The 26117-nt window shown below is 39.8% G+C and overlaps 1 protein-coding gene across 1 annotated transcript in view; it reads left to right on the top strand.

Annotated features, from left to right (window-relative positions):
* CFAP92 (cilia and flagella associated protein 92 (putative)) overlaps positions 1-26117 on the top strand; it is a 136053-nt gene that overhangs the window by 18424 nt on the left and 91512 nt on the right. Inside the window, exons 8-9 of the mRNA XM_074334299.1 lie at positions 6114-6260; positions 17034-17218. Of these exons, the coding sequence (XP_074190400.1) occupies positions 6114-6260; positions 17034-17218 (332 nt within the window). The remainder of the gene's footprint in view (positions 1-6113; positions 6261-17033; positions 17219-26117) is intronic.

Below are 26117 nucleotides of genomic sequence, written 5' to 3'. Positions count from 1 at the left end.
GTAAATAAGAACTTTCAATTATCCACCATGGGAGTTACTGCATATCCAGCTTGGTGATGTCCCTGTTCATCTTTGAGATAAAATCCATCTGTGAACCAAACTAAGTCAGCATCACAAACAGGGGTTTCCTGTAAATCATTTCTGGGAACAAGAAGGTGGTCACTAAGCAAAACACAATTGTGGGTGCCTTCTTCCTGTAAAGAGGGTAATAAAGTTGCTGGGGTTAAGACTGTTGCATCGAGTTAAAGTAATATTAGGTGCAGAATGCAAGAGTGCTTCCATAAGGAGCCAGTCAACTGGCAGAAAAGTGTTGAGTATGGTGAGAGTTCAGTAAGGATTCAACAGAATGAGGAGCGTAAGTAGTTAAAAGAGGGCCCATAACTACCTCTTCTGTTTGTTTGCATATTATGGTTGTAGCAGAGACGGCCCTCATGCAAGGAGGGAGCCCTTTGGCTACGGAGTCCAATTGCTGACTGTAATATCCTATAGGTCTATGATGGTCTCCGCGTTTCTGAGTTAGAACTCCCAAAGCATTTCCTTTGTTTTCATGTATGAAAAGGGAAAAAGGAAGCTTATAATTAGGGTGTCCCAGAGCAGGAGCTTTAGATACTTTTTCCTTTAGCATCTTTACAGCTTGTTTCCCTTCTGGGTTGTATTGAAGTGGATCAGATTGATCTGATTTTAATAAAGCATATAGAGGCTGGGCCATTAATGAAAAATTTGGGATCCAATTGCAACAGTATCCAGTTAGACCCAGGAATCCTCTAAGCTGTTTTTCCGTTTTTGGAAGGGGAAAGGATAACATTCCTTTGAGTCTTTCGGGGTTAATCAGTAGCCCATCTTTGGATATGAGATGGCCAATGTATTTTACTTGGGGCAAACAAAATTGAAGTTTTCCTTTGAGACCATATGTCCCTTTAGAGCTAGCTGTTGTAACAGGTAAATTGTGTGCTTTTGGGGATCTAGTAGTGTCCTAGAGCATAAAAGTAAGTCATCCATATATTGGATTAGTGTGGAATCTCTGGGAAAATAAACATCATTCAAATCAGCCTTTAATATCTGGGAGAAATAGGTGGGACTCTCCGTAGACCCCTGGGGCATCACAATCCAAGTAAATTGGCGATCTTCCCAGGTGAAAGCAAAGAGATATTGAGTGTCCTTTTTAACAGGAATGCTGAAAAAGGCACTACATAAATCTATTACTGGAAAATATTGGCAGTCCATAGGAAAGGCTGATAATAGGGTATGTGGATTTGGAACCCAGCATGTCTCAGAATGACTATTTTATTTATTGCTCTGAGATCCTGTACATATCTCCATCCTTTTCCATTTGGTTTCTTTACTGGAAGAATAGCAGAATTACAGGGGCCCATACAGGGAATTATAAGCCCCCTATTTAAACAATCCTATATAATGGGTTTAATTCCAGCTAGTACATCAGGTCTCAAAGGATATTGGTGAATATTAGGTAGAGGCAGTGTAGTCTATGGTTATTTTAGTAGGGAGAGGCTGACTTCATCTCGCCAATATCTGTACTGGAAAGGGCCCAAAGTTGCACTGGGATGTCCTGCAATAATTGTCCAGTCTCAAGGTTAGTTTCCTCTGCGGAGGTTCCTTTACAATCACTACTTTCCCAATTGGTTCAGTAGCTGAATCATTTAGTTCTAAATACATGTCACTCTTCTGGGAAAAGGATACGTGGGCATCATGGGTTTCAAGAAAATCGCCCCCTGTCAGGTGAATTGGGGCAGATTTAGTAAAAATAACTAGTAACAACTAGTAATATAGTAACATTTTAACATTTAATTAGTAACATTTCCTAGTTGGAGGGGAACAGGTTCTGATTTAAAAACAGACATTGGTGATTAATAGCCCTACCATTTGTAGAGAAGCTTTACTCCAGGGGAGAGGGCAACTTGGCTGGGGAGCATTAAGAACAGACAAAGTAACCCCAGTATCTACAGGGGCCTTAGTAATTTCCCCTTTGGTGATAATTTCGATTTCTCCTAAACCATTTGCAAGAAGGGGAAATATCCTCTCAGTCCTCAGCAAACCTGTGCTTGCTTCTGTTCTTTTCTTTTTCTAAATCCCATTTCAGTTTTCTACAATCCTTAAGGTGACCTGACTTTCGACAACAAAAACAGACTCCTCTCTCCCCTTGTCTACGTGACCTCTGGGAGGCCTGATCTGACGGCTTAATTGCTGAAGCTGTAAGTTCATGATTTGGCAGCTTTAGTCCTTCTCTCTTTTCAACAGTTTTAGGTAGTTGATCAGCCACAATTGCCAGTCCATTAGTACATGTAGTTCACCAATTTAATTTTTGCTGTTTAATCAGCATTACAAGGTCTTCATCCAGTCCTTGCAAAAAAGCCGAATTTAGTACAGGATCATTCTGATCCTTAAAACTGGAGACAGACCTGAGTACTGTTTGAAAGTTTTTATGAAACATTCAAAGAAATCAAGTACTGGTTCATCAGGCCTTCTTTTACATTGCTGGACCTTGGTCCAGTCTATTTTCTGGGGGAAAATCTCAGATACAGCTTGATAAAGCTGGCGGGCTAGTTCCCTGTATTTTCCTTGGTCTGTCTTTCTTTGTTTTAAGAAGTCATCTACAGGAGCTTCCCAGTGAACCTTATTCATCGATGCTGTTGCTTTGCTCTCAGAAACCTATAGGTGTATCAATTGGAATAGGTCAGAACAGCCAGGATCATATGTTCTAACAGTTAAATCAGATTCTTTTGCAAACCCATCAGGGTCGTGGAGAGGGTCAGGGAAATCTTTAGTTAAATTCCTTAATTCTGTTCTAGTCCAAGGAACATATACAGTCGCTGGTTCCCCTCTGCCTGAGACCGGCTTCTCCCTGAAGGGAGCTGCCAGAATTTCTGTGTGTTTTTGTTTTTGTTTTGCTTTATCTTGGTCTGAATTTCTATTCCCTATTTCCCCTGGGTCTGTAGAGAGTGGTAGTGAAAGGGGCATAGAGGAGACAGAAGGAGGCGGAGGAGGAGGAAGGGAAGGGAGGGGTATGTCCGGACAAAGGAGCTCAGAAAGCAAGGGATGTAGTGGAGCAGCTGGAGAAGGGGTGGGGGGAATGCGGTGTTGGCATTTATCAGCTTCAGAAGCCTTCTTTCGTTCAGAGACAGTTTCTAAAATTTCTTTATTAACTTCCTGTAGAGAAAAGAGTTTATCTGTGCTCCGCCTAGAAGCTTCCAATTTCCAATCAAGCTTCACTTTCCTTTAGTTTAATTTTATAGCCAGATTTTTCCAATTGAGCACGCAAAAAAAACTCAATTTGGAAGTCTCAAAACTTCCCCACTTTAGCCATCTCAAGCTGATATCATTTTTTGTTAAAAGTTTCCATTTCTGTAGGTACTTGTAAGTTGAAATTCTGTACGAATTGTACATGTGTCTTGCAGGAGTATTAATGGGAGGCTGGGGTTTACCGACCTTAGAGGCACGATTTCCCATGTTAGTTTTAGTTTTCCTTAGATTTCTGCAGAGTCTGAACACACTTGTAGGGATAGTGTGTAGCAGGTTGAAGTGTGCTGCTTATGAGTTGAGCACTGAGGGGCTGTCACCTCCCGAGTCGCTTCAACCCTCTTATGTGCCTCGGTTTCTCTCCCCGGCTGTCTAGTACGTCCGTGAGGACTCGGAACGCTCGGTAACCAGCCTTTATGTGCGCGTCCCCGAATGAGTCAATTATTTAATTACAGTTGTGTTGGAATTCCCTATGGGGCCACTGCATGTTTTGAGGCGTACCCTCATATACTTCCACAAAATTCTTAGTCACCTGAATACTGAAATTCAGGCTGGAGGGAGTAAATGCCCCTTGTCTTCGGAGCTGAACAAGTTCAGGCTCTCATTTATCCAGCAAAGGTTTGTTCAGACTTGCAGTAAGCAATTCCAATTGAAAAACCAAAATTAAAACCAGCCACCCATCTCAACTCCTATCCTTTAATATCATCTTGAGGATTTTCTAAGAACAGCACAAATAAAGTCACACCCTCTACCATAAGTGAGGGGAAAGTCCTGGAATTCCAAGAGGTAACTCACCCAAGTTCACCCGCTGCGAAGCAGGGAGCCTTTGGGGCACAATGGGCCCCTGCTGGTACCGAGCACCGAATCTGGGTCCACAGGGTGGTCCTGGGTGGGCTTCTTGGAATCCTGCCACCTACGCCAAGTAATGTCGATGAAAAATACATCCAGCCTAAGAGACAGCTTGTAAGAGTTTATTTGAGCCAAACTGATGACTATTGCCAGGAAGCAAAGTCTCAATGGATTGAGAAAATGCTCCGGAAAATGGCTGTTTTGCAATTTATTTTATACATTAGAATCAGAGGAGGAAGGTTACATGAAATCCATTTGTTGTAGATTAAGGGGGTCAGAAAAAGCAAAGCAGGGAAATCTCTGGAATTGGATTAAAACTAAAATAGAGAGACACACACTTCTTTGACATTAGTGGGTACAGGATAGTTAATAGCATTTTATAGCACATAGAGATGGTATTCTGGTAACAAGATAACAATGAAAGATTTTGTAGTTTCCTGCTCTGGTGTGGTGGGTTGTGTCCCCTGGGGTTCCGGAAAAAGGGATTACTCTTGACATTCCAAGGGCATGTTATCTTAGATACAAGAAGACAACAGATAGTCACTTAAGGTAAACATTGACCTTTGTCAAGGAAGCTACAGGCCAAGGATGTGACTTCCTGCCATGGCCCACCTTAGGAATTTTTATGTTCACCCCATCCTATGTTGTGATTTTCATTCTCCTGAGCTTGTCAGGTTTAACATGTGGCCCCTTTGTTGTCCACAATTTCATACCACACATTCCTTCCTGCAACTTGCTCTTTGCACTCAACTTTATTTCTGAGATTTATTCGCGTCAATATATGTAAGTCCAGCTCCTTTATTGCAACTTCTGGAGAGTACCCCATTAGATAGATGTAACATCCTTCACCCATGCAGTCCCCCACTGAGAGACATTGAGTTGTCACCAATTTCCTGGTGCCACCAGCACTGCAATAGCTAACATCCGTGTGTACATGCAAGAGAGTCTAGGGCATTGCCCAATGAGGTCACCAGGTGTAGGAAATGCATTTGTCCCCTCAGGAGATGCTGCCAGTTTACTCTCTGAGTCGCCCTCCTGACAGCACTCAACAAGAATTCTTGTTTCTCCACATTATCTATCACCCATGCTTGGCACCGTCAGGGGCTTAATTCCTGATTCCTAATGGGGTTGAGAGCATCTCATATGCTTATTTGGTCACACTCATGTATGATTTGCCTATTCTTATTTCTTTGCTTATTTTTCCATTGGGTTCCAAATTTTTCCTTATTGATTCGTAAGCTTTATTTTTCACATCTTCTGGATGATTATGCATTGTCAGTTACATGCATTCTAAACTTCACAGACTGAGATCTGTAATTTATCCTTTCACTGTATGTACAGTGTCTTTTGTACACCAGTTGTTTAACAATTCCTTTGTAGTTTGTACTTTTGATAATGTTTAAGAAATCCTTCCTCATTCAGATGTCAGTACATTCTCCTATGTATTCTAATAATTTTGAAGTTTTTGTTTCCTACCTTTAGTCTGCAATTCATTTTGCACATGGCAAGAGGTGCTCACTCTTCTCAGAAAGAGGTGCTGTTGCCCCCATGCAACAGATGAGGTAATTGAGGCTCTGAATGGGAAAGGTATTTTTCCAGCACTACACTGCAGGAAGGGTAGAGCTGGTTCTGGAACTTTGGTGGTTCAACTCCAAAGCCCAAACCTCAACCCTATTCTTTGGTGAAGAGGTGACTTGAAGGAAAACTTATATTGTGGTGCTGTTGTCATCATGGCAAACTTAGCTCCCTTCTGCCCACATTCTTGGTAGTAGCAGGTGGGGGATCAGGACACCCCTCAATTTCTCCCTGCACATAACTGGTTACTGTTCAGCTATCCACTTTTAGATACCTCTTCTGGTTGCTAGGAAGGGGCAGCAGCACAAAGAACAACTTCTACCTTCAAGGAGCTTCCAGAACATTCCCAAATCTCTGTAGCACATGTACATTCACGTATGGCAGCTTGGATATAAGCTCCTCTTAACACTTATTTCCTACTTTTGGTTTCACAGTTAAACAGAAAGAATCAGAAGGGAAAATGAAAAGCCAGAAGAGAAGAAAGAAATCTCGAGCAGAAGAGGAAACTGATCCCAAGATGGCAGGCCACTGGAAGCAGGGCTCCTTTTCCATTCAGTTGGCAGTAATGCCACTCCTTGCAGGTAGCTACATCTGTTCCCAACAGTTTCTGGTTGTCTTGTCAAAAGTGAGTGGCCAAAAGTCCATAAACAGGATGCCCATGGTGACCAAACCCCTGCTCTATGCCACCAAACTTCATGTTCACAGCCATCTTAGCAAAGTGGGGTTAAGTATCTCACTATACAGAAGGGGAATGGAAGCCAGAGAGTTAAATGCATTATCTAGATCACAAACAAGTAAGTGTGAAGATAGGATTTGAACCCAGCTCTGATTCCAAAGTCTAAGGAAACCTGTGAGAATAATAAATATTGTAATTTTGTTTGCTAAACAAGATGCTGCTTTTTAATAAACACGATTCTACAGATTTTTATGAAAACATCTAGTAAGGAAATTAGGGAAGGGAATCAATAGTTATGTCCCATCATTTACTTCTCATGACAAACTCTGATCCTCCCTATAAACTTGTGGCAGTGGAGTCAGGAGTTGTTATCATTGTCACCAATTTTATTTTCCAGTGGGAATTCAAGTATATAACTTAGCCGAGGTCACACAGCAGAACAGAGGTTTGATTTTTTTGTTGTTGTTTTGTAAGATCTATCACAAGTTATAAACTAGATTTTCTACAGTTTGATAAAGATTAAATAAGTATTTATTATATCCATGTGTTTTGATGATGGAAAGCTCAGAATGCATTTTGGGTAAAATTATGTGACTTCATTTTTAAAAGGGTAATATGGGTGAGGGTAACCTTCCTTCCTCTTCCTTTTCTCCTTAGAGAAATTTCAAATCTATTTCATTGTGAAATTTTGGGCCATCACAGTGAATGTGCGCCCTCTACTGGCCAATCTGCAGAAATTTAGGTTTGCGTCTGACATGGAACTGACGTTTGCAGACACAGAGTAAAACCCAGTGTAACTCAACATAAAGTCAGTGTTGAGTTCCACAAGTGCTGGAAAAATCATAATTCTCACAGGCTCTTGGGTTAATGTTGATACATTTTGAGGAAATACTATTAACTTTTTATTTTGCACCTTTAAATGAATTTTTGAAAATCAGCTTTCACGTAAAGTTGGGCGTTTTGGACTGCCTTAGCTATCCCACCACATCATAATCTTTTCTAGAGAAGTGAATTTTCAGAGACTCTTCCCACTCCTGTGTTATGCTCTGGGAGGACCAAGCCCCCTACACAGATGTTACATGCTCCTGTTTGGAGCAAACATGATAAATGCTTCATGGTACTTGAATCCCGAAGAGGAACCAATGGCCCTCTAGGTGGGTAAGCTCTGAGTGACCTGCACGACTGTGTGCCTTAATTTTGCTGTGAGGGGAAGGAGAATCTCGAATGGTCTTGGCCTGCCTAGTGTGGCTGTTTCCAGAATAGTGAAGCCAAGAGATGCCTGGGCCTCCCCTCTCTAACCTGTGCTGGTGTGGCTGTGTAAAAGTTATTACAAGAGCTCCAGTGACTTTGAATCCTGGCTCAGCCACTTACCAGCAAGTTACCTGCTTTCTCTGAGTCTCAGTTTACTCATCTGTAAAATGGGGGTGATAATTCCTACCACTGAGGTCTGTAGTAAGGATCACATGAGATAATATGTATATACTGCAGAGCATGGCACCTTGCACACAGTAGGACACATAGGTTGCTGGCATGGAGGTGGCAGCTGTGTCTGTCAGGACATTGGGTGAGCTGGATGCAGGACAGTGGGCTTCCAGCAAGGAGAACAGAAAGATAACCTCCTTCCTAACACTGATGTCATGGTTTATGGTAATAACCGAGAATGGCCTTGACTCAGCAGGCCAATTGTATGTTTGTGTTTCCCATAAAATAATAGCATAACATCTATTCCAAAACCAGTATGATTATTTTGATAATCATCTTCAGTTTCAAATTAGGCCATAGACTTGCATACTTTAGTGGTAAATACTGGTTAGCTAGTAACCCAGTAAGATTCTAGAAAGATTCTGTGTTTGGAATAAACTCTTATTTTAATTGAATATTGGAAGGGCTAACCTTAGCAAAGCAGTACTAGTTTGGACACTAGTTCCAACACTTGTTAGCCAAGAGACCTTAGATGATTACTTAACATCCCTGGACTTCAGTTTCCCCATATGTAAAGAAAATATGATAGCAACCACACAATGTTGTTTGAGGATTAAATGGAATTAACGCATATTCAAGTCTAGCAGTTGTTAAGTGCACAAACCATAAGGTATCCATTCCCCCACACCTTTCCTCTTACTCTGGAACAGTGGTTTTCAACTCAAGCACTGGTGCCTACCAGGAAACATTTGACAGTGTGTGGAGGCATTTTGGGATGTCATAAGTGAGCGGGATGCTGTTGGCATCTAATGGAATCCTGCTAAATGTCCACACAACAAAGAATTATCTGACCCCAAATATCTGTAGTACTGAGGTTGAGAAACCCTACCCTGTAATTATGGCTGACTTCTCCCTAAATTTATGAGTGATGATTTGAGTACATATTTATACTGGAAATTTTTTTCTATACCGGGAAGTCTTTTATATGAAAACACTTTCAAAGTTCTAGAACATAAATCATAATTACTTATGGCCTTAATGAGTCGGCTTTATTGAAGAGAATCACGTGGGAGCAGGGAGGGCTGCCCAGGAGGTGCTCATGGCCCATACAGACAGCTGCACACACTGGGCTCAGGACTTGTTTTGGAAGTGACTACTCTTTCTAAGCATGAGTGACTGGGTTTTTATGTGCCCTAGAAACATATTTACAAGCATTTTGAAAGTGATAGAACTTGTTTTTTGAGCATGTACTATGTGCTGGGCAGTATTCCTGGCACCTTCATATGTATAACCCTAAGAAGGGTGACATCTGTGCCCATTCTGCACATGGGTATATTGAGCATCAAAGAGCCTCTCATTGTTGTAGATCACATGAATACTAAGAGTCAGATCTAGGATTTGCACCTAGGCCTCTGTGCTTCCAAAACTGGAGCTTTTGAATTGTTTTCCTATACCTGGTGACGTGTCTACCTGGTGAAATGGACACATTTTATGAGAAGTGTATTCTCACAGCAGTCTGTGTGCCATCCAGTGGCACAATTCACGCATACTTTCTCTAGTTACACTATTGCAAAACCAATATAGCGGGAGGTGTGCCATGCTTTATTTGGCTCAAGTATATCAGTATGTCAGACATCAGTATCTATGCTTTTCTCATTAGACCACAGCAGTTAAAGCAACACTGCTGGACAACAGAATAGACACTGGCATGATTTGTGCTTGAATATGTTCTAAGATAATTGCCTAGAGCAGCACTCTCCAACACAGCTTTCTGCAGTGATGGAGATGTTCTACATTTGCACTATCCAGTCCAGTAGCCACCAGCCGCACATGGCTACTGAGCATTTGAAATTTGACTCATGGGAGTTACATCATCAAAATGATGAGGTGAGCCTCTGGAAATGTCCCCTGGAATTTACAACAAATTCAACAACTATAACTCCACAAAGGACTCCCTGCACAGCAGACAGGCAAGATGAAGAGGCCCACTACTGAATTCAAAAAAGGGGGGCAAATTGCGCATGCGGGGGAGGAGGGAAGGGAGAAGTGCAGAGACGGAGGGGCGCGGGAGCAGGATGCAGACCTAGCTCAGTGCTCCGAGCTTGCTGCATCCCGGAACTACTGCACCTATGGGAGAGGGAAGAACTCGGACTGGTAGGGCTCTGTTTATGGCCCACAGGGCTGAGGGGACAACATATAACATGGCTGAACCCAACGCTCACGGCAGACACCTCGGAGAAAAGACTGAGGGAAGAAGGCTGAAAACGGTGGTTTAAGCCCTCACTGCCAAGCAGAGAACGGAAGCCTTAGGCACTGAGACCAGCCGCCCCCTCCCTTCCCTCCCAGAGCTCGCCCCGCCCCCACCTGCCCGGTGCTAGAAGTGAAACAGTAGCAGTGTCAGAGCAAAAGAACAGAATATTTGCTGTTCTGAGAACTGTGGACCGCAGACAGAGATTCGCAGCCCAATTAGTTCCGGCAAAGGGGAGGGAGCAGTGGAAGCAGGACAGGCTGTGGAGGTGGTCGCTGCCACGGCTCTGGGCAACCTCTCACAACTCACCCCCGCCCCTGACCCCACCTATCCGGACAGTTCCCTGCAGGAGTAAACAGAACTGCTGAAACACACGGGCTCTGAATCTGGTGCAGGAAGAGCTTTGGAACATCAAAAGCTCTCTGCATACTCACATGGACACTGCGCCCTGTGACTCAGGTGAAATATTAACAGAGGAGAAGCCATCTCCCAGGTAATCCCTCATTGTGTGAGAAGCTGGAATAGTGCAGAGAAAACATAGCACTACCGTGTGAGAAATAAAAAAAGGCTGCAGTCAGAGAGAAAATAAAACATTCTACCAACAAACTGGAAAACAAAAGAAAAACCGCTTCCTATCAACCTGTTGCAGAAGCCACTCCTGTAGATGTCTAGGAAGAGAAATAAATCAGTAATTGCCATGAATAACCGAAGCAACAAAACTGCTCAGAAAGAAAGTGAAAAGCCTCCAGAAAAGGCACTTAAACATATGGAAATATGTGATTTAAATGACAAAGAATTCAAGATTTCAGTTCTGAAAAAACTCAAAGAGATGCAAGAAAACACAGAAAGGCAGTTTAATGAACTCAGAAACACAATCAAAGAACAACATGAGCATTTTACAAAAGAGATTGAAATTTATAAAAGAACCAAATAGAAATTCTGGAGATTAAGAACTCAGTAGAAGAAATTAAGAATGAAATAGCCATCTTAGGTAGTAGAGTTGACCAGATGGAGTAAAGAATCAGTGACATCGAAGATAGAAACTTGGAAATGACACAGATAGAAGAAAAAAGAGACTTGAGACTTAAAAGAAATGAAAGAACTCTGCAAGAACTTTCTGACTCCATCAGAAAGAGCAATATAAGAATAATGGGCATACCAGAAGGAGAAGAAAGAGAGAAGGGAACAGAGAATATATTCAAACAAATTGTCGATGAGAACTTCCCAAGCTTGTGGACAGACCTGGATCCTCGAATCCAAGAAGCAAATAGAACACCTAATTACCTCAATCCCAACAGGCCTTCTGCAAAGCACATTGTATTGAAGCTGTCTGAAATCAACAACAAAGAAAGAATCCTCAAGGCAGCCAGGGAAAAGAAGATGGTGACCTACGAAGGAAAGCCCATTAGATTATCATCAGATTTTTCAGCAGAAATTCTACAAGCCAGGAGGGAGTGGAACCAAATATCCAACTATTGAAAGAGAGAAATTATGAGCCAAGAATAACATATCCAGCAAAGATATCCTTTAGATATGAAGTAGGAATAAAGACCTTTCCAGACATACAGAAGCTGAGGGAATTTTTAAATACACGACCTGCACTACAAGAAACACTACAGGAGGCTATTCAACCATCAACAGGGACAATTTGTGGCAACCAAAACATAAAAAGGGGGAGAGTAAAGGCCTAAACCGGATTATGGGAATGGAGAAAGTAAGCGTGCTGAAGAAAATGGAATACTCTAAATATCAAACTTTTTTTACATAAACTTAATGGTAACCACTCAAAAAAAAATCCAGAACTGAAATATATACTGTAATAAAAGAAGAAACAGAGGGAAACATCATAGAATACCACCACACAGAAATAATAGACAAAAACAAAACGGGAAAGAAACAATGGAGACACAGCCTTACCAGAAAACTAAAGATAAAATGACAGGATATCCTCACATATCAATAATCACCCTAAATGTAAATGGAATGAACTCACCAATAAAAAGGCACAGAGTAGCAGATTGGATCAAAAAGCTAAACCCAACCATATGCTGCCTCCAAGAGACACATCTCAGCTACAAGGACAAGCATAGACCCAAAGTGAAAGGGTGGAAATTGACACTCCAAGCAAATGGTACCCAGAGAAAATCAGGTGTAGCCATACTGGTATCACATGAAATAGACTTCAGGATGAAAAAGGTAACAAGAGACAAAGATGGACACTTCATAATGGTGAAGGGGACTGCACAACAAGAAGACATAACAGTCATCAATATTTATGCCCCCAATCAGGGAGCACCGAAATATACCAAGCAACTACTAACAGAACTAAAGGGAGAAATTGACCAAAACACAATTATAGTAGGGGCCTAAATACATCATTGACAGCTATGGATAGATCATCCAAACAGAAAACAAATAACGAAATAGCAGCTCTAAATGACACATTAGATGAAATGGACATAATTGACATTTATAGAGCACTTCATCCTAAAACATCAGACTACACATTCTTTTCTAGTGTACATGGAACATTCTCAAGGATAGACCATATATTGGGACATAAAATCAGTCTCAGCAAATTTAAGAAGATTGAAATCATACCATGCATATTCTCTGATCACAAGGCTTTGAAATTGGATATCAACTGCAAAAAGAAAGCAGGAAAAAGCACAAATACATGGAGTGTAGGGAGCCAGAGCATTAAGGGTTAAGAAAATGTAACTTCAAGCAGAGGTTGGGAGGATCGCTAAGGGGAACTCTGATAAGCATAAAGAACAAACAGACACCTGCTACCCTGGGAATGGGAAAATATCTAAAGGTCTAAGAACAGTTAGGGCCAAACTTTGAGAAAACATAACTAATCTGTACTTGCTGCCTCAGCCGCTTTATGTAACCTTCTTGTTTCTGTGTGTATAAAAGAAAGCTGAAAAATAAAGTAGGCGCTGCAGTCTAATTAGAACTGCTCGCCCTCCCGATCCCATCTTTGTCTCTTGTCTATTTTTTTCTCAATCCTCACTCCCCACTTCAGGAACCGTTCGTCTCGTCGGCAGGCTCCGACAATGGAGATTAAACAACATACTTTTAAAGAACAACAGGGTCAAAGAAGAAATTAGAGGAGAGATCAAAAGATACATAGAAACAAATGACAATGACAATCCATCCTACCCAAATTTTTGGGATGCAGCGAAGGCAGTTTTAAGAGGGAAATTTATATCATTACAGGCCTTTCTCTAGAAAAAAGAAAAATCTCAAATAAATAACCTCACGTTGCACCATAAAGAACTAGAAAAAAAAGAACAAGTGAAACCCAAGGTCAGCAGAAGAAAGGAAATAAAAATCAGAGCAGAACTAAATAAAATAGAGAACAGAAAGACAATAGAAAAATTAATGTGACAAAGAGCTGGTTCTTTGAAAAGATTAACACAATTGACAAACCTTTGGCTAGACTCACTAAGGTAAAAAGAGAGAAGACACTAATTAACAAAATCAGAAACGAAAAAGGGGAAGTTATCACGGACGTCACAGAAATACAAAGGATCATCCAAGAATACTACGAAGGACTATATGCTACCAAATTCAATAGCCTAGAAGAAATGGACAAGTTCTTAGAAACATATAGCCTTCCTAGGCTGAACCATGAAGAATTGGAAAATCTAAACAGACCGATCACCAGTAACGAAATTGAATCAGTCATCCAAAACCTTCCCCAAAGCAAAAGTCCAGGACCAGATGGCTTCACTAGTGAATTCTACCAAACCTTCAAAGAGAATCTAATACCAATCCTGTTCAAACTCTTCCAAAAAATTGAAGAAGGTACACTACTCCCCAACTCATTTTATTAGGCCAACATTACCATGATACCAAAACCTGGTAAGCACAACACAAAAAAAGAAAAACACAGACTATTATCTCTGATGAATACAAATGCAAAAATCCTAAACAAAATTCTAGCAAATCGAATACAACAATGTATTAAAAAGATTATTCATCACGACCAAGTGGGGTTCATCCCCGGAACACAAGGATGGTTCAACACCTGCAAATCCATCAATGTGATACGTCACATAAACAAAATAAAGGACAAAAATCATATGATTATATCAATTGATGCAGAAAAAGCATTTGACAAGATACAACATCCATTTATGATTAAAACACTTAATAAAATAGGTATAGAAGGAAAATACCTTAACACAATAAAGGCCATATATGATAAACCCTCAGCTAATCTCATAATTAATGGAGAAAAACTGAAGCCCTTTGCTCTACGTTCAGGAACACGACAGGGCTGTCCCCTATCACCTCTGCTTTTCAACATAGTGTTGGAAGTCCTTGCCAGAGCGCTCAGGCAAAAGAAAGAAATAAAAGGCATCCAAATTGGGAATGAAGAAGTTAAATTGTCACTCTTTGCAGATGACATGATGCTATATATAGAAAACCCTAAAGACTCCACCAAAAAGCTATTAGAAACAATCAACGAATACAGTCAAGTTGCCGGCTACAAAATTAATGTACAAAAGTCCATTGCATTCCTATATACTAACAATGAAATCTCAGAAAAAGAAATACAAAAAACAATTCCTTTCACAATTGCAGCAAAAAGAATAAAATACCTAGGAATAAACTTAACCAATGATGTGAAAAACCTATATGCTGAAAACTACAAGACATATTTAAAAGAAATTGAAGCAGACACAAAGGAATGGAAAGACATGTGCTCATGGATTGGAAGAGTCAACATAGTTAAAATGGCCATATTGCCCAAAGCAATATACAGATTTAATGTAATCCCCATCAAAATCCCAATGGCATTTTTTAAAGCATTAGAACAAAAAATCATCAGATTGGTTTGGAACCACAAAAGACCCCGAATAGCCAAAGCAATCTTAAGAAAAAAGAACAATGCTGGAGGTATCACACTCCCTGACTTTAGCTTGTACTACAGGGCTACAATAATCAAAACAGCATGGTATAGGCAGAAAGACAGACACATAGACCAATGGAATAGAATTGAGAACCTGGAAATAAAACCACATAAATATGGACAGATAATATTTGACAAAGAAGCTAAAAACATACAATGGAGAAAAGACAGCCTCTTCATTTCTAAATAAATCATGCTGGCAGAATTGGATAGCCACGTGCAAAAGAATGAAACTGGACTACTATCGGTCACCATGTACCAAAATCAATTCAAAATGGACCAAAGACTTAAGCATAAGACCTGAAACAATAAACTGCGTAGAAAAAAACATAGGTACTAAAGTATGGACCTTGGGTTCAAAGAGCATTTTATGAATTTGACTCCAAAGGCAAGGGAAGTAAAAGCTAAAATAAATGAATGAGACTATATGAAACTTAAAAGCTTCTGCACAGCAAAAGAAACCATCGACAAAATAAAGAGGTAACCAACTGAATGGGAGAAGATTTTTGCAAACAGTGCCTCCGATAAAGGGCTAATATCCAAAGTATACAAGGAACTCATGCAACTCAACAGCAAAAAAACAAACAACCCAGTTGAAAAATGGGTAGAGGACCTGAAGAGACATTTCTCCAAAGAGAACATACAAATGGCAAATAGACATGTGAAAAATGCTCTACATCACTAATCATCAGAGAAATGCAAATAAAAACCACAATGAGATTTCACCTCACCCCAGTCAGAATGGCTATCATCAACAAGACAAATAGTAACAAGTGTTGGAGAGTCTGTGGAGAAAAAGGAACCCTCATACACTGTTGGTGGGAATGCAGACTGGTGCAGCCGTTATGGAAGGCAGTGTGGAGGTTCCTCAAAAAATTACGAATAGAATTACCACATGACCCAACAATCCCTCTCCTGGGTATCTACCGAAAAAATCTGAAAACATTTATTCATAAAGACACGTTTGCTCCAATGTTCATTGCAGCTTCGTTTACGGTGGCCAAGACATGGAAACAACCAAAATGTCCTTCGATAGATGAATGGATAAAGAAGTTGTGGTATATATATATATATATATATATATATATATATATATATATATATATATATATATATATATATATATATATATAATGGATTACTATTCGGCAGTAAGAAAAGATGAAATAGGACCATTTGTGACAACATGGATGGATCTTGAGAGTATAATGCTAAGCGAAATAAATCAGACAGAAAAAGCAGAGAACCATATGATTTCACTGATATGTGGTATATAAACCAAAAATAACAAAAGAACAAGACAAATAAATGAGAAAAAAAACTCATAGACACAGACAATAGTTTAGTGGTTATCAGAGGGTAAGGGGGAAAGGAGGTGGGAGATGAGGGTAAGGGGTTCAAACATTTGGTGATGGAAGGAGAACTGACTTTGGGTGGTGATCACACAATGGGATTTATAGATGATGTATTACAGAGCTGTACACCTGAAATCTATGTAATTTTACTAACAATTGTCACCCCAATAAACTTTAAAAATAAATAAATAAAGGGATTTAGTCACAATTTAAAAAAAAGAAAGAAATGTGTCATGGAAAGAAGAAACTGCATTTTAAAGTGTATTTAATTTGAATTAAAATTTAAATTTAAGTAGTCACATATAGCCAGGAAGTACTGTACTGGACAAGTCTAGGATGGTGGTTCTGAATCACCTGGGGAGCTTTTGAAAACCCCAACATGAAGGCTACACCTAGATCAAGTAGTCTGACTGTTTCGGGGTGGCACTCAACCATCTGTATCCCGTATTGTATCGTATAGATGATTCAGAAACTGCTAATATTACAAGATGATCATCAAGATTAAATCACAAAAATTAAATTATCTTAGAGAATTTATGGAACCTCAATTTGAGAAACTGGTGTATAACATGCTGCCTATAACTGTTTCCCAATTCTTTTTTTCATTTTTAAGTTTTCTTTTTTGTTGTAATTTTATCATTGGCTCATCTCAGGTTGCTTGATTCCTATGTGCTTGTCTTGGGACTGTCATGAGTAATGGTCTAATGCTGTATTTATCCCTCCCTCCAGGATGGCAAACTATCATCAGTCGTGGCCGTCAGAGATCTGCCAACATTTTAGATTGTTTTTTGACTTTAAAAACAGAAGTACCTATCATGACTGAGGAGCAAAAGCAGGATTTAAACCCCCTGACCATAAGGATCAAATGTGTTTCCTGTCTTCCATCACAACCGGTGCCCATCCATGAACTAGAGGTAAGAATGAGCCAGGCAAACTGATTTGAGGGCTCCTTTTCCCAGCCAACTCCCCATTATGTGTCATCTTTACCCCCTCCACTGGCCCTACACGAGATGTATAATTATCATCCCCGTTTCACTATTCAGGATTTCACAGAAAGAGATTAGTGTCCTGGGATTAAGAGCTACCGAGTCTTGAGGTTTCCCCATTACACCACAGGATGTAGTGATCCTTCCTTCAGAAGGAGTCCCTAGACTTCCTTGTTACAGCAGTACTGGTCACCTAGAGGCTCAGTTATTTCGAACCAACCATTTTTTGAACCAACTGCTGTTTATTTGGGAGTCCCAGTTTCCTTTTCCTGGTCAGATCCCTGTCTCCTAGATTCTATGTCTTCCTCTTGATTTGTTTGTTCTCTGGTTTTGCTAGAGCACATCTTGTAGCTTCTTGAAAAAAGATAAATTAATGGGAGATATTTCTTTTGAGATATCATGTGTCTGAAAATATCTTTATTCTACCCTTACACTTGATTGCTAGCTTGGCTGGGTATAGAATTCTAGGTTAAAAATAATTTTCCTTCAGAGTACTGAAGGCATTTTTCCATTATCTTTTTATGTTTCACGTTGAACCTTTGTATGTGCTTTGTATATTTTTTACTTCTATCAAAACTTGTAGAATCTTAATTTTGTCTTCTGAAACTGTTTAATTATGTGTCTTAGTGTGGGTGCAACCATATATTATACTTTCATGTTGAAATATAGATTCACAGAAAGTTGCAAAAAGTAGTATAGAAAGATCCCATGTACCCTTCACCCAGTTTTCTCCAGTGGTTATATCATATATAACTATAGAACAATATCAAAATCAAGATACTTATATTGGTCCAACATGTGTGTATACTTCTATGCCATTTTATCACATGTGTAGATTTATGTAACTGTCATGTCACTCAAGATACAAAACTATTCCATCATCACAAAGATCTCTCTCATGCTACCCCTTTATAGTCACAACCACCTCCTAACCTCCCACCATCCCTAACCACTAATTTGTTATCCAACTTTATGCTTTTGTCCATTTTAAAATGTTATTGTTATGGGATGAATTGTATTCCCTCAAAAACATATGTTGAACTCCTAACCACCAGTACCTCAGAATGTGACCTTATTTTGAAATAGGGTCTTAACAGAGGTAATCAAGTTAAAATTAGGTTATTACAATGGGCTTGAATCCAATATGACTGGTGTCCTTATAAAAAAAAAGGGAAATTGAAACAGAGAGACAGACATATACAGAGAGAAGACTATGCGTAGAAACATAGGGAGAATGCCATGTGAAGAGTGGAGCTGTGCTGTCAAAAGCCAAGAAATGTCTGGGGCTACCAGAAGCTGAAAGAGACAAGGAAGGATCCTTCCTTAGCATCTTCACAGGGACCATGGCCCTATTGACACCTTGATTTTTCACTTTAACCTCCAGAACTGTGAGACAATACATTTCTATTGTTCTAAGCCACTCAGTTTAGTACTTTATTATGGCAGCCCTGGGAAATGAATACAGTCATATAAATGGAAACATCCAGTATGTCACATACTTTTAATATTGGACTCCTTTTCCTATTCAGCATAATACCCTTGCATTTAGTTCAGTCATTTCCTTATTCACTAGGTATTTTTTAGACCATTTATATTTAGAGTAATTATTGGTATGTTAGAGCTTAAGTCTGCTGTTTTAATTTTTGTTTTCTATCTGTTCCCTCTGTTTTTGTTTCTCTGTTTTCTTTTGCTTGCCTCCCTGTTAGTTAAACAATTTTTTAGAATTCTACTTTTATTTATCTATAGTATTTTTGAATGTATATCTTTATATAGATTTTTAGTAGTTACTCTAGGAATTATGTTATACATACATATCACAGTCTACTGGTGTTGATATTTTACCAGTTTGAGTGAAGTGTAGAAATCTTTCCTTCCTTTAAATCCTTTTACCTTCCTCATTTATAATTGTCTTAAATATTTTCTTTACATAGACTGAGAACCACATCAGATGATCTTGTACATTTTGCTTCAACTGTCAAACATAATTTAGAAAACGCAAGAGGAGAAGGAAAGTATATAGTATTTCTCCAAAGCTTTGCTCTATTTGTTGTTCTTCCTTCTTGATGTTCTGAGATTTTTTTTTTAAATCATTTCCTTTCTGTTTCAAGAACGTCCTGTAGTCATTCTTTTATGGTAGATCGCTGATGACAAATTCTCCTAGTTTTTCTTTGTCTGAGGAAGTCTTTATTACTCCTTCATTCCTAAAGAATAGTTTCACCTGATTTAGAATTTGGGGTTGACAGTTCTTTGTTTTTTTTCAGCACTTGGTATAATAAGTGGTTTTCAAATTATGTCTTGGATATATTGGGTATTAAGTTATGAGATATTATTTACATCTTCTGTTTTAGCAGATATCCTTTGACACCCTACCAGTGGAGAAAGGGGAATGCCATCTGATTCCTGCCAGATGGAGGTGGAAGTCCAGAGGTTCCCCACTTGGCAATTATACTCTGGGGGGGAGGGATGCCTCATTCCTACTCCTCACATTAGCTTCACTGACACCACAGTGGTAAGGAAGCCTCATTACTACTGGATAATGGTGAAAGATTTTGACTTCCAATTCAGCCTCTCCTGATTCCTCATTACTGCTGGGCAAGGATGAAAATCCTGACTGCCAACTTGGTCTTTTCTGATGGTACCCATGTGAGGAGGATGGCAAAGGGCACCTTGTTACAGTCTGTCAAGGGTGGAATTGTAGCTTCCCGATTTGAGCTTTGTTTATGAAATTGGTTAGGGCCAGGTTTTCTTCATGATGCTTGCCTGGGATAGAGCAGTTACTTGTCTAAAATCCTCCTGGCTTGTGAGGCTGCCCCGTTTCTTGTCCTTTAGCTGGAAAGAGAAGGCTTTTATTGGGGTTTTTCCTGCCTGCTCACGTTAGCGTTTCTGGGTGCTGTCTTCTCTGGCACCTAATCCAGAATATAGGAAGTAGAAACCCCTGAGAAGTCACCACATTTTGTTCCTCAGGTCCCATGGTCCCAAGGTGCCTTCTCTCCACCTTTCAAAACTTTCTTATGTTTGTTTTATAGATAAAGCTAATGTTTTAAATATCTGTACTTAGCAGGAGAAATAGGAAAAAGTGTGTATTTTATCTTGACCCGGAATAGGAAATCTGTAGACATATTTTAATCCTTTGATATCTGGGGGCTCAGCAAACCCTTGCAACCTCCGAAACTCATGTCCTTCAGTTCTGGGAAACTGCCCATTCATTATTTCCTCATTTTTCTCTTTCATTTTGGAATTCCTGTTACTTAGATGCTGAATCTCCTGAACTGTTCCTCTATTTTGTTGCTTTCTCTTCCCTGGTTGTTCATTTTTATAGTATATGTGCATAAAAGTTAACATACCAAGCCTGAGGATATTATCCTTAAAATGGCCTGTTGCAAGGTTGGCCCTTGGCATCTGGGAACTTGTATTTCAAGAGGGTTCCCATCATTCCAGGTTAGAGTGGCTCATTGCCTAAACTGTTTATGCAAACAATATGGTTTATGCTGAACACCTGTTTTCCTTTGGGGAATCTAAAATTTTGATACATTCTAGGCACAGGGAGCCTACATAACCAGGCCCAATATAAACCCTGGGCACTAAGATCCAATAAGCATCCTGCCAGGACAACATGTCACCCAAGTTGTCACAATATGTTGTGGAGGATCTAAGCACATCCTGGGACTCTACAGGAATGGGACATTGGAAACTCATGCCTGCTTTCCTCTGTACTTTTCCTCACATGCATTTTCCTTTTGCTGATTTTTCTTGGTCTCCTCTTGCTGTAATAAAGTATAGCGATAAGTATGACTATATGCCAAGCCTCCTAGAGAATCACTGGATTTAAGGGTGATTTGGGGGCCTCTGAAACAGCATATCTCTGTGTCATGGGTTATTGCCATCATTTGTATAGTCTGTCCTTCCTCGAGTTGATTTTTCTGTTTGTTTTGCCTCTATCTTCCATGTCAGAAGTTCTCCTCATGTATCTGTTAATCCCCTGGCTGAGTACTCAAAGTTAGGAGCAGGGACCTAAAAGGCAAGTTCTGGATATATAGTAGGCTTGTCAGTTCTGAGCTTTATTATGGGGTGATCTGGGTGGGCTGTTGGTGGGGAAACCCAAGGTCAGTATCTACAGGTCTTTCTCAATTGCCTGCCTGGAGGGTGGGTCTGGTAGCCAAGTGAAGGAAAGGGACTGGGGGTCTGCATTGACTTGTCAGTGAGCATTTGGCCACCTAATTCATCTGCTTTATGTACAGCCCAAATGCCCCCAATTGTGCCCCATTCCAGAGACCCTCTGGTTTTTTAATATTTTAAAGCAAAATGCAAAGGGGTACAAGTATCCTATAGTAAAATCAACCATTTTCTTTTGGTATACAGTTATATAAATTTTAAATCATGTATAGTGTATAGTGTTCTTACCACTATAATTAGAATACAATACAGTTATGTCACCCCAAAACTCCTTTGCACTAGGCCTTTGTGACCACATTTTCCCCCACCTATACCCCCAGCAAACACTGATGTGTTCTCCATCACTATAGTTTTAACTTTTTTTTTTTAATTGGGGAAAGGGTACAGGACTTTATTGGGGAAGAGTGTGTACTTCCAGGACTTTTTTCCAAGTCAAGTTGTCCTTTCAATCTCTGTGGAGGGTGCCATTCAGCTTCAAGTTGTTGTCCTTTCAGTCTTAGTTGTGGAGGGTGCAGCTCAGCTCCAGGTCCAGTTGCCGTTGCTAGTTGCAGGGGCACAGCCCACCATCCCTTGTGGGAGTCGTACTGGCAACCTTGTGGTAGAGAGGATGCCCTCCAACCAACTGAGCCATCTGGGAGCTCAGCGGCAGCTCAGCTCAAGGTGCTGTGTTTAATCTTAGTTGCAGGGGGCGCTGCCCACCATCCCTTTTGGGACCCTAGGAATTGAACTGGCAACCTTGTGGTTGAGAGCCCATTGGCCCATGTGGGAATCGAACCAGCAGCCTTCGGAGTTAGGAGCATGGAGCTCTAACCACCTGAGCCACCGGGCCGGCCTCTATAGTTTTAACTTTTGAAGAATGTCATATAAATGGGTTATATACTATGTAACATCATACAGTATTAACCACTGTTTTCAGCATGTAACAATATGTATAGCCTCTTTCACTCAGCATACCTTTGATATTCTTCCAAGTTGTTGCATCTATCAAGAATTCATTCCTTTTATTGCAAGGGTATCCCATAGTTTTTCTATCCATTCACCCACTGAAGACATTGGGGTTGCTTTTAGTTTTAGCAATTATAAATAGACCTGCTAAAAATGTTAGATGAAAATGACCTGAACTTTTCACCAACAATTCATGGTTCTTGCATCACGACAATGCATTAGCTGACACGGCACTGTCTGTGAGGGAGTTTATAGCCAGTAAACAAATAACTGTATTGGAACACCCTCCCTACTCACCTGATCTGGCCCCCAATCACTTCTTTCTTTACCCAAAGGTAAAGGAAATATTGAAAGGAAGACATTTTGATGACATTCAGGACATCAAGGGTAATACGACAACAGCTCTGATGGCCATTCCAGAAAGAGTTCCAAAATTGCTTTGAAGGGTGAACTAGGCACTGGTTTTTCATGCAGCCTTTTCAGCACTTCCAAATAGTAAACTTGGTTAACTGTTTGTCCAGTTGGTACAAATTCATAATGAATAATCCCTCTGATATCCAAGAAGGTTAGCAACATCACTGCAACAAGTTTGCAAAATTGTCAGACCTTGTATAGCTGTTACAATACCCTTGACTATCTACCCTATACTGTACTCCACATCCTGTGGCGAGGTGTATATATATATATATATATATATATATATATATATATATATATATATATATATGCATGTATGTATATGTGTGTGTGTATATATATATATATACACACACATACACACATATATCTATATAAGGTATGGCAATTAAGTTCATGAACTTGCCATTGTGTGCCTATATTGGCAGCACTGTACAAACAGCTCGGTAAGGTTTCGTAACCTTGGTATATCACTGTCTCACAGCTGTATTTGTGTCGATGTGTGGCAGTGTCTTACATTATTGTTGTGTGTTTTTGTGTGCTGTTGCGAGAATGTCTGAGCTTGAATTAGAGCAATGAACAAACATTACATTTCTTGTTAAACTTGGCAAGAGTGTAAGTGAAATCAGGGACGTGTTAGTCCAAGTTTATGGGGACAATGCCATCAAGAAAATGGCAGTGTACAAATGGATTAAACATTTTTCATTGTGTATATATACCACAACTTCTTCATCCATTCATCTATCGAAGGACATTTTGGTTGTTTCCATGTCTTGGCCACTGTAAACAAAGCTGCAATGAACATTGGAGCACACGTGTCTTTATCTCTAAATGTTTTCAGATTTTTTGGGTAGATACCCAGGAGAGGGATTGCTGGGTCATATGGAATACTATTCGGCAGTAAGAAAAGATGATATAGGAACATTTGTGACAACATGGATGGATCTTGAGAGTGTAATGCTGAGCGAAATAAGTCAGACAGAAAAAGCAGAGAACCATGTGATTTCACTGATATGTGGTATATAAACCAAAACAACAAAAGAACAAGACAAACAAATGAGAAACAGAAACTCATAGACACAGACAATGGTTTGGTGGTTGCCAGAGGGTAAGGGGGGTGGGGGGTGGGGGGTGGGAGATGAGGGTAAGGGGGATCAAATATATGGTGATGGAAGGAGAACTGACTCTGGGTGATGAACACACAATGGGATTTATAGATTATGTAATACAGAATTGTACACCTGAAATCTATGTAATTTTACTAACAATTGTCACCTCAATAAATTTAATAAAAAAAAAAAAAAAAAATTTTTCAAGAATGCGTCACTGATGAAAAGAGATCAGGGCAGCCAGTACCGAGCTGATGAAAACATTGCAAAAATTCATTGAATTGTGCATCAAAATCATCGGCTGACTATGAGAAGCATAGCCAACCAAGTAAACATTAGAGAAAGAGTAAGTCCAGTGCCCATCTGGCACCCTGCGTAAGCTTTACAACATTATTGATTATATTCCCCATACTGTATTTCATATCTCTGTGACTATATTGTGACTACTAATTTGTACTTTCTAATCCCTTCACCTTCTCTCCCATTACCTATGATCAATTTTTATATAATGTAGAGGTTTAGGTTGAGGTTCATTTTATTTTTATCTGTTTAATTAATTGTTCCAACACCATTTGCTGAAAAGATTTTTTTCATTGAATTTCCTTTGCACCTCCAACAAATTCATTCACTGTACTTGTGTAAGTCTATTTCTGGGTTTTGGGTTCTGATCCATTAATCTATGTGTCCACCCTTCCAGCAATACTACACTGTTTTGATTATGGTAGCTTTGCATTAAGTCTTAAAAAAATGGGTGGAGCAATTCATGCAACTTTATTCTTTTTCAGAATGATTCCAGTTTCTTTGCTCTTCCATATAAATTTTAGAATCAGTTTGTCTGTATCTCGAAAAATGTTCTGGGATTTTGATTGGTTTTACCTTAAATCCACAGATCAGTGTGGGGAGAATTGACATCTTTACTGTGTTGAATCTGAATGCAGTCCTTGAATTCAGTATGTCCATTTATTTAGGTTTTCTTTTCTTTCTTACATCAGTATTTAGAAGCTTTCATTTAGGACCCTTCATTTTCATTTTGCCTAGAGAACAATCTAACAGACTTCTTCCAAGTCGTGGGGGAGGGCACTTATGGATTGGATTGCTTCTCAAGGGACTTGCACCCAGTTTTCCTTACTATATATAGCCTTTCCCTGTGACCCCAGCTCCAGAGATACAGGTTTATTTCATTATCCAAAAGTAGAGCATCCCATGAAACCTTTCATAAGCCAAAATGATACAAAGCAAAGAAGCAACTACCTTAGGACACACTTTGCTAATGGATGCATCAAATAAATAGAGATAAAGCAGAATGTCACAGAGTTCAATGCTATGGTGGCTTGATGCCGAGATACTGAGTGTAGTTCCTGGGGAAAGAGCTGGTAAGGACACTTTTGCTGCTCAGGGAGCTGCCTCTGTAATGGCTCCTGAAAACAGACACTGGATGCTATTTTCACCTTTTGCCTTTTTTGATAAAAGTGAAAATCTTCTTCAGGTTTCTTTTGGTTAGCAAACTTCTGTATATCTTTCATAACAGTGAAGTGGCATACAGAGAACTTTCAAAAAAAATGTGGATACCTGTACTAGGTTCTACCAGTTCCTGAACCCTTTGAGGGTTTTGCAGAGCAAATCTGGTTTGTTTTCAGCTTTTACATTTCTCAACTGTGCTGAGTCTGTTAGCACTCACCCATTGTTGCTCTAACATTCACATTGTCTTCTGCCCTCTTCTCCTTGTCCTTACATGATATGTCTTTTTTCTTTTTTTAATTCCCGTTAGTTTAGGTGGAGTTAAGGCCAGGAATGAAATTAGATGTGTGTGCTCAATCTGCCACTTAAAACAGCATGACCTGATTTTTAGCTTGTATCCTCATTTGACTAGGAGTCACTCCTAGACAAGTTTCACCATGTCAGCATATCCAGTGCCCATCCCAGGGCCTGGCACAGAACAGAAGCTAAGTGAACATAAGTCAAAATGTGAGAACAAATGAACAGGTACTTTGCCTAGTGCCAGTGTAATAACAGTACCCAAAAGAGGGAAAAGAAGCACTGTCTGCAGTACTCTCTAGTGTAAGACAGTGTCAGATACTCTCTCAGTCCAGTTGGTAATATTGTAGATACTGCTGCCTTCATTTTACAGACGAGGAAACTATGCTTACAACATTGAGTGACTGGCCTGAGATCACACAACTCGT

The sequence above is a fragment of the Rhinolophus sinicus genome, chromosome 17 (assembly GCF_057876585.1).
Source record: "Rhinolophus sinicus isolate RSI-liver-muscle chromosome 17, RSI-T2T, whole genome shotgun sequence".
Lineage (NCBI taxonomy): Eukaryota > Metazoa > Chordata > Mammalia > Chiroptera > Rhinolophidae > Rhinolophus > Rhinolophus sinicus.
The sequence above is the reverse complement of the archived record's forward strand: the minus strand, read 5'-3'. Positions and strand labels throughout refer to the sequence as shown.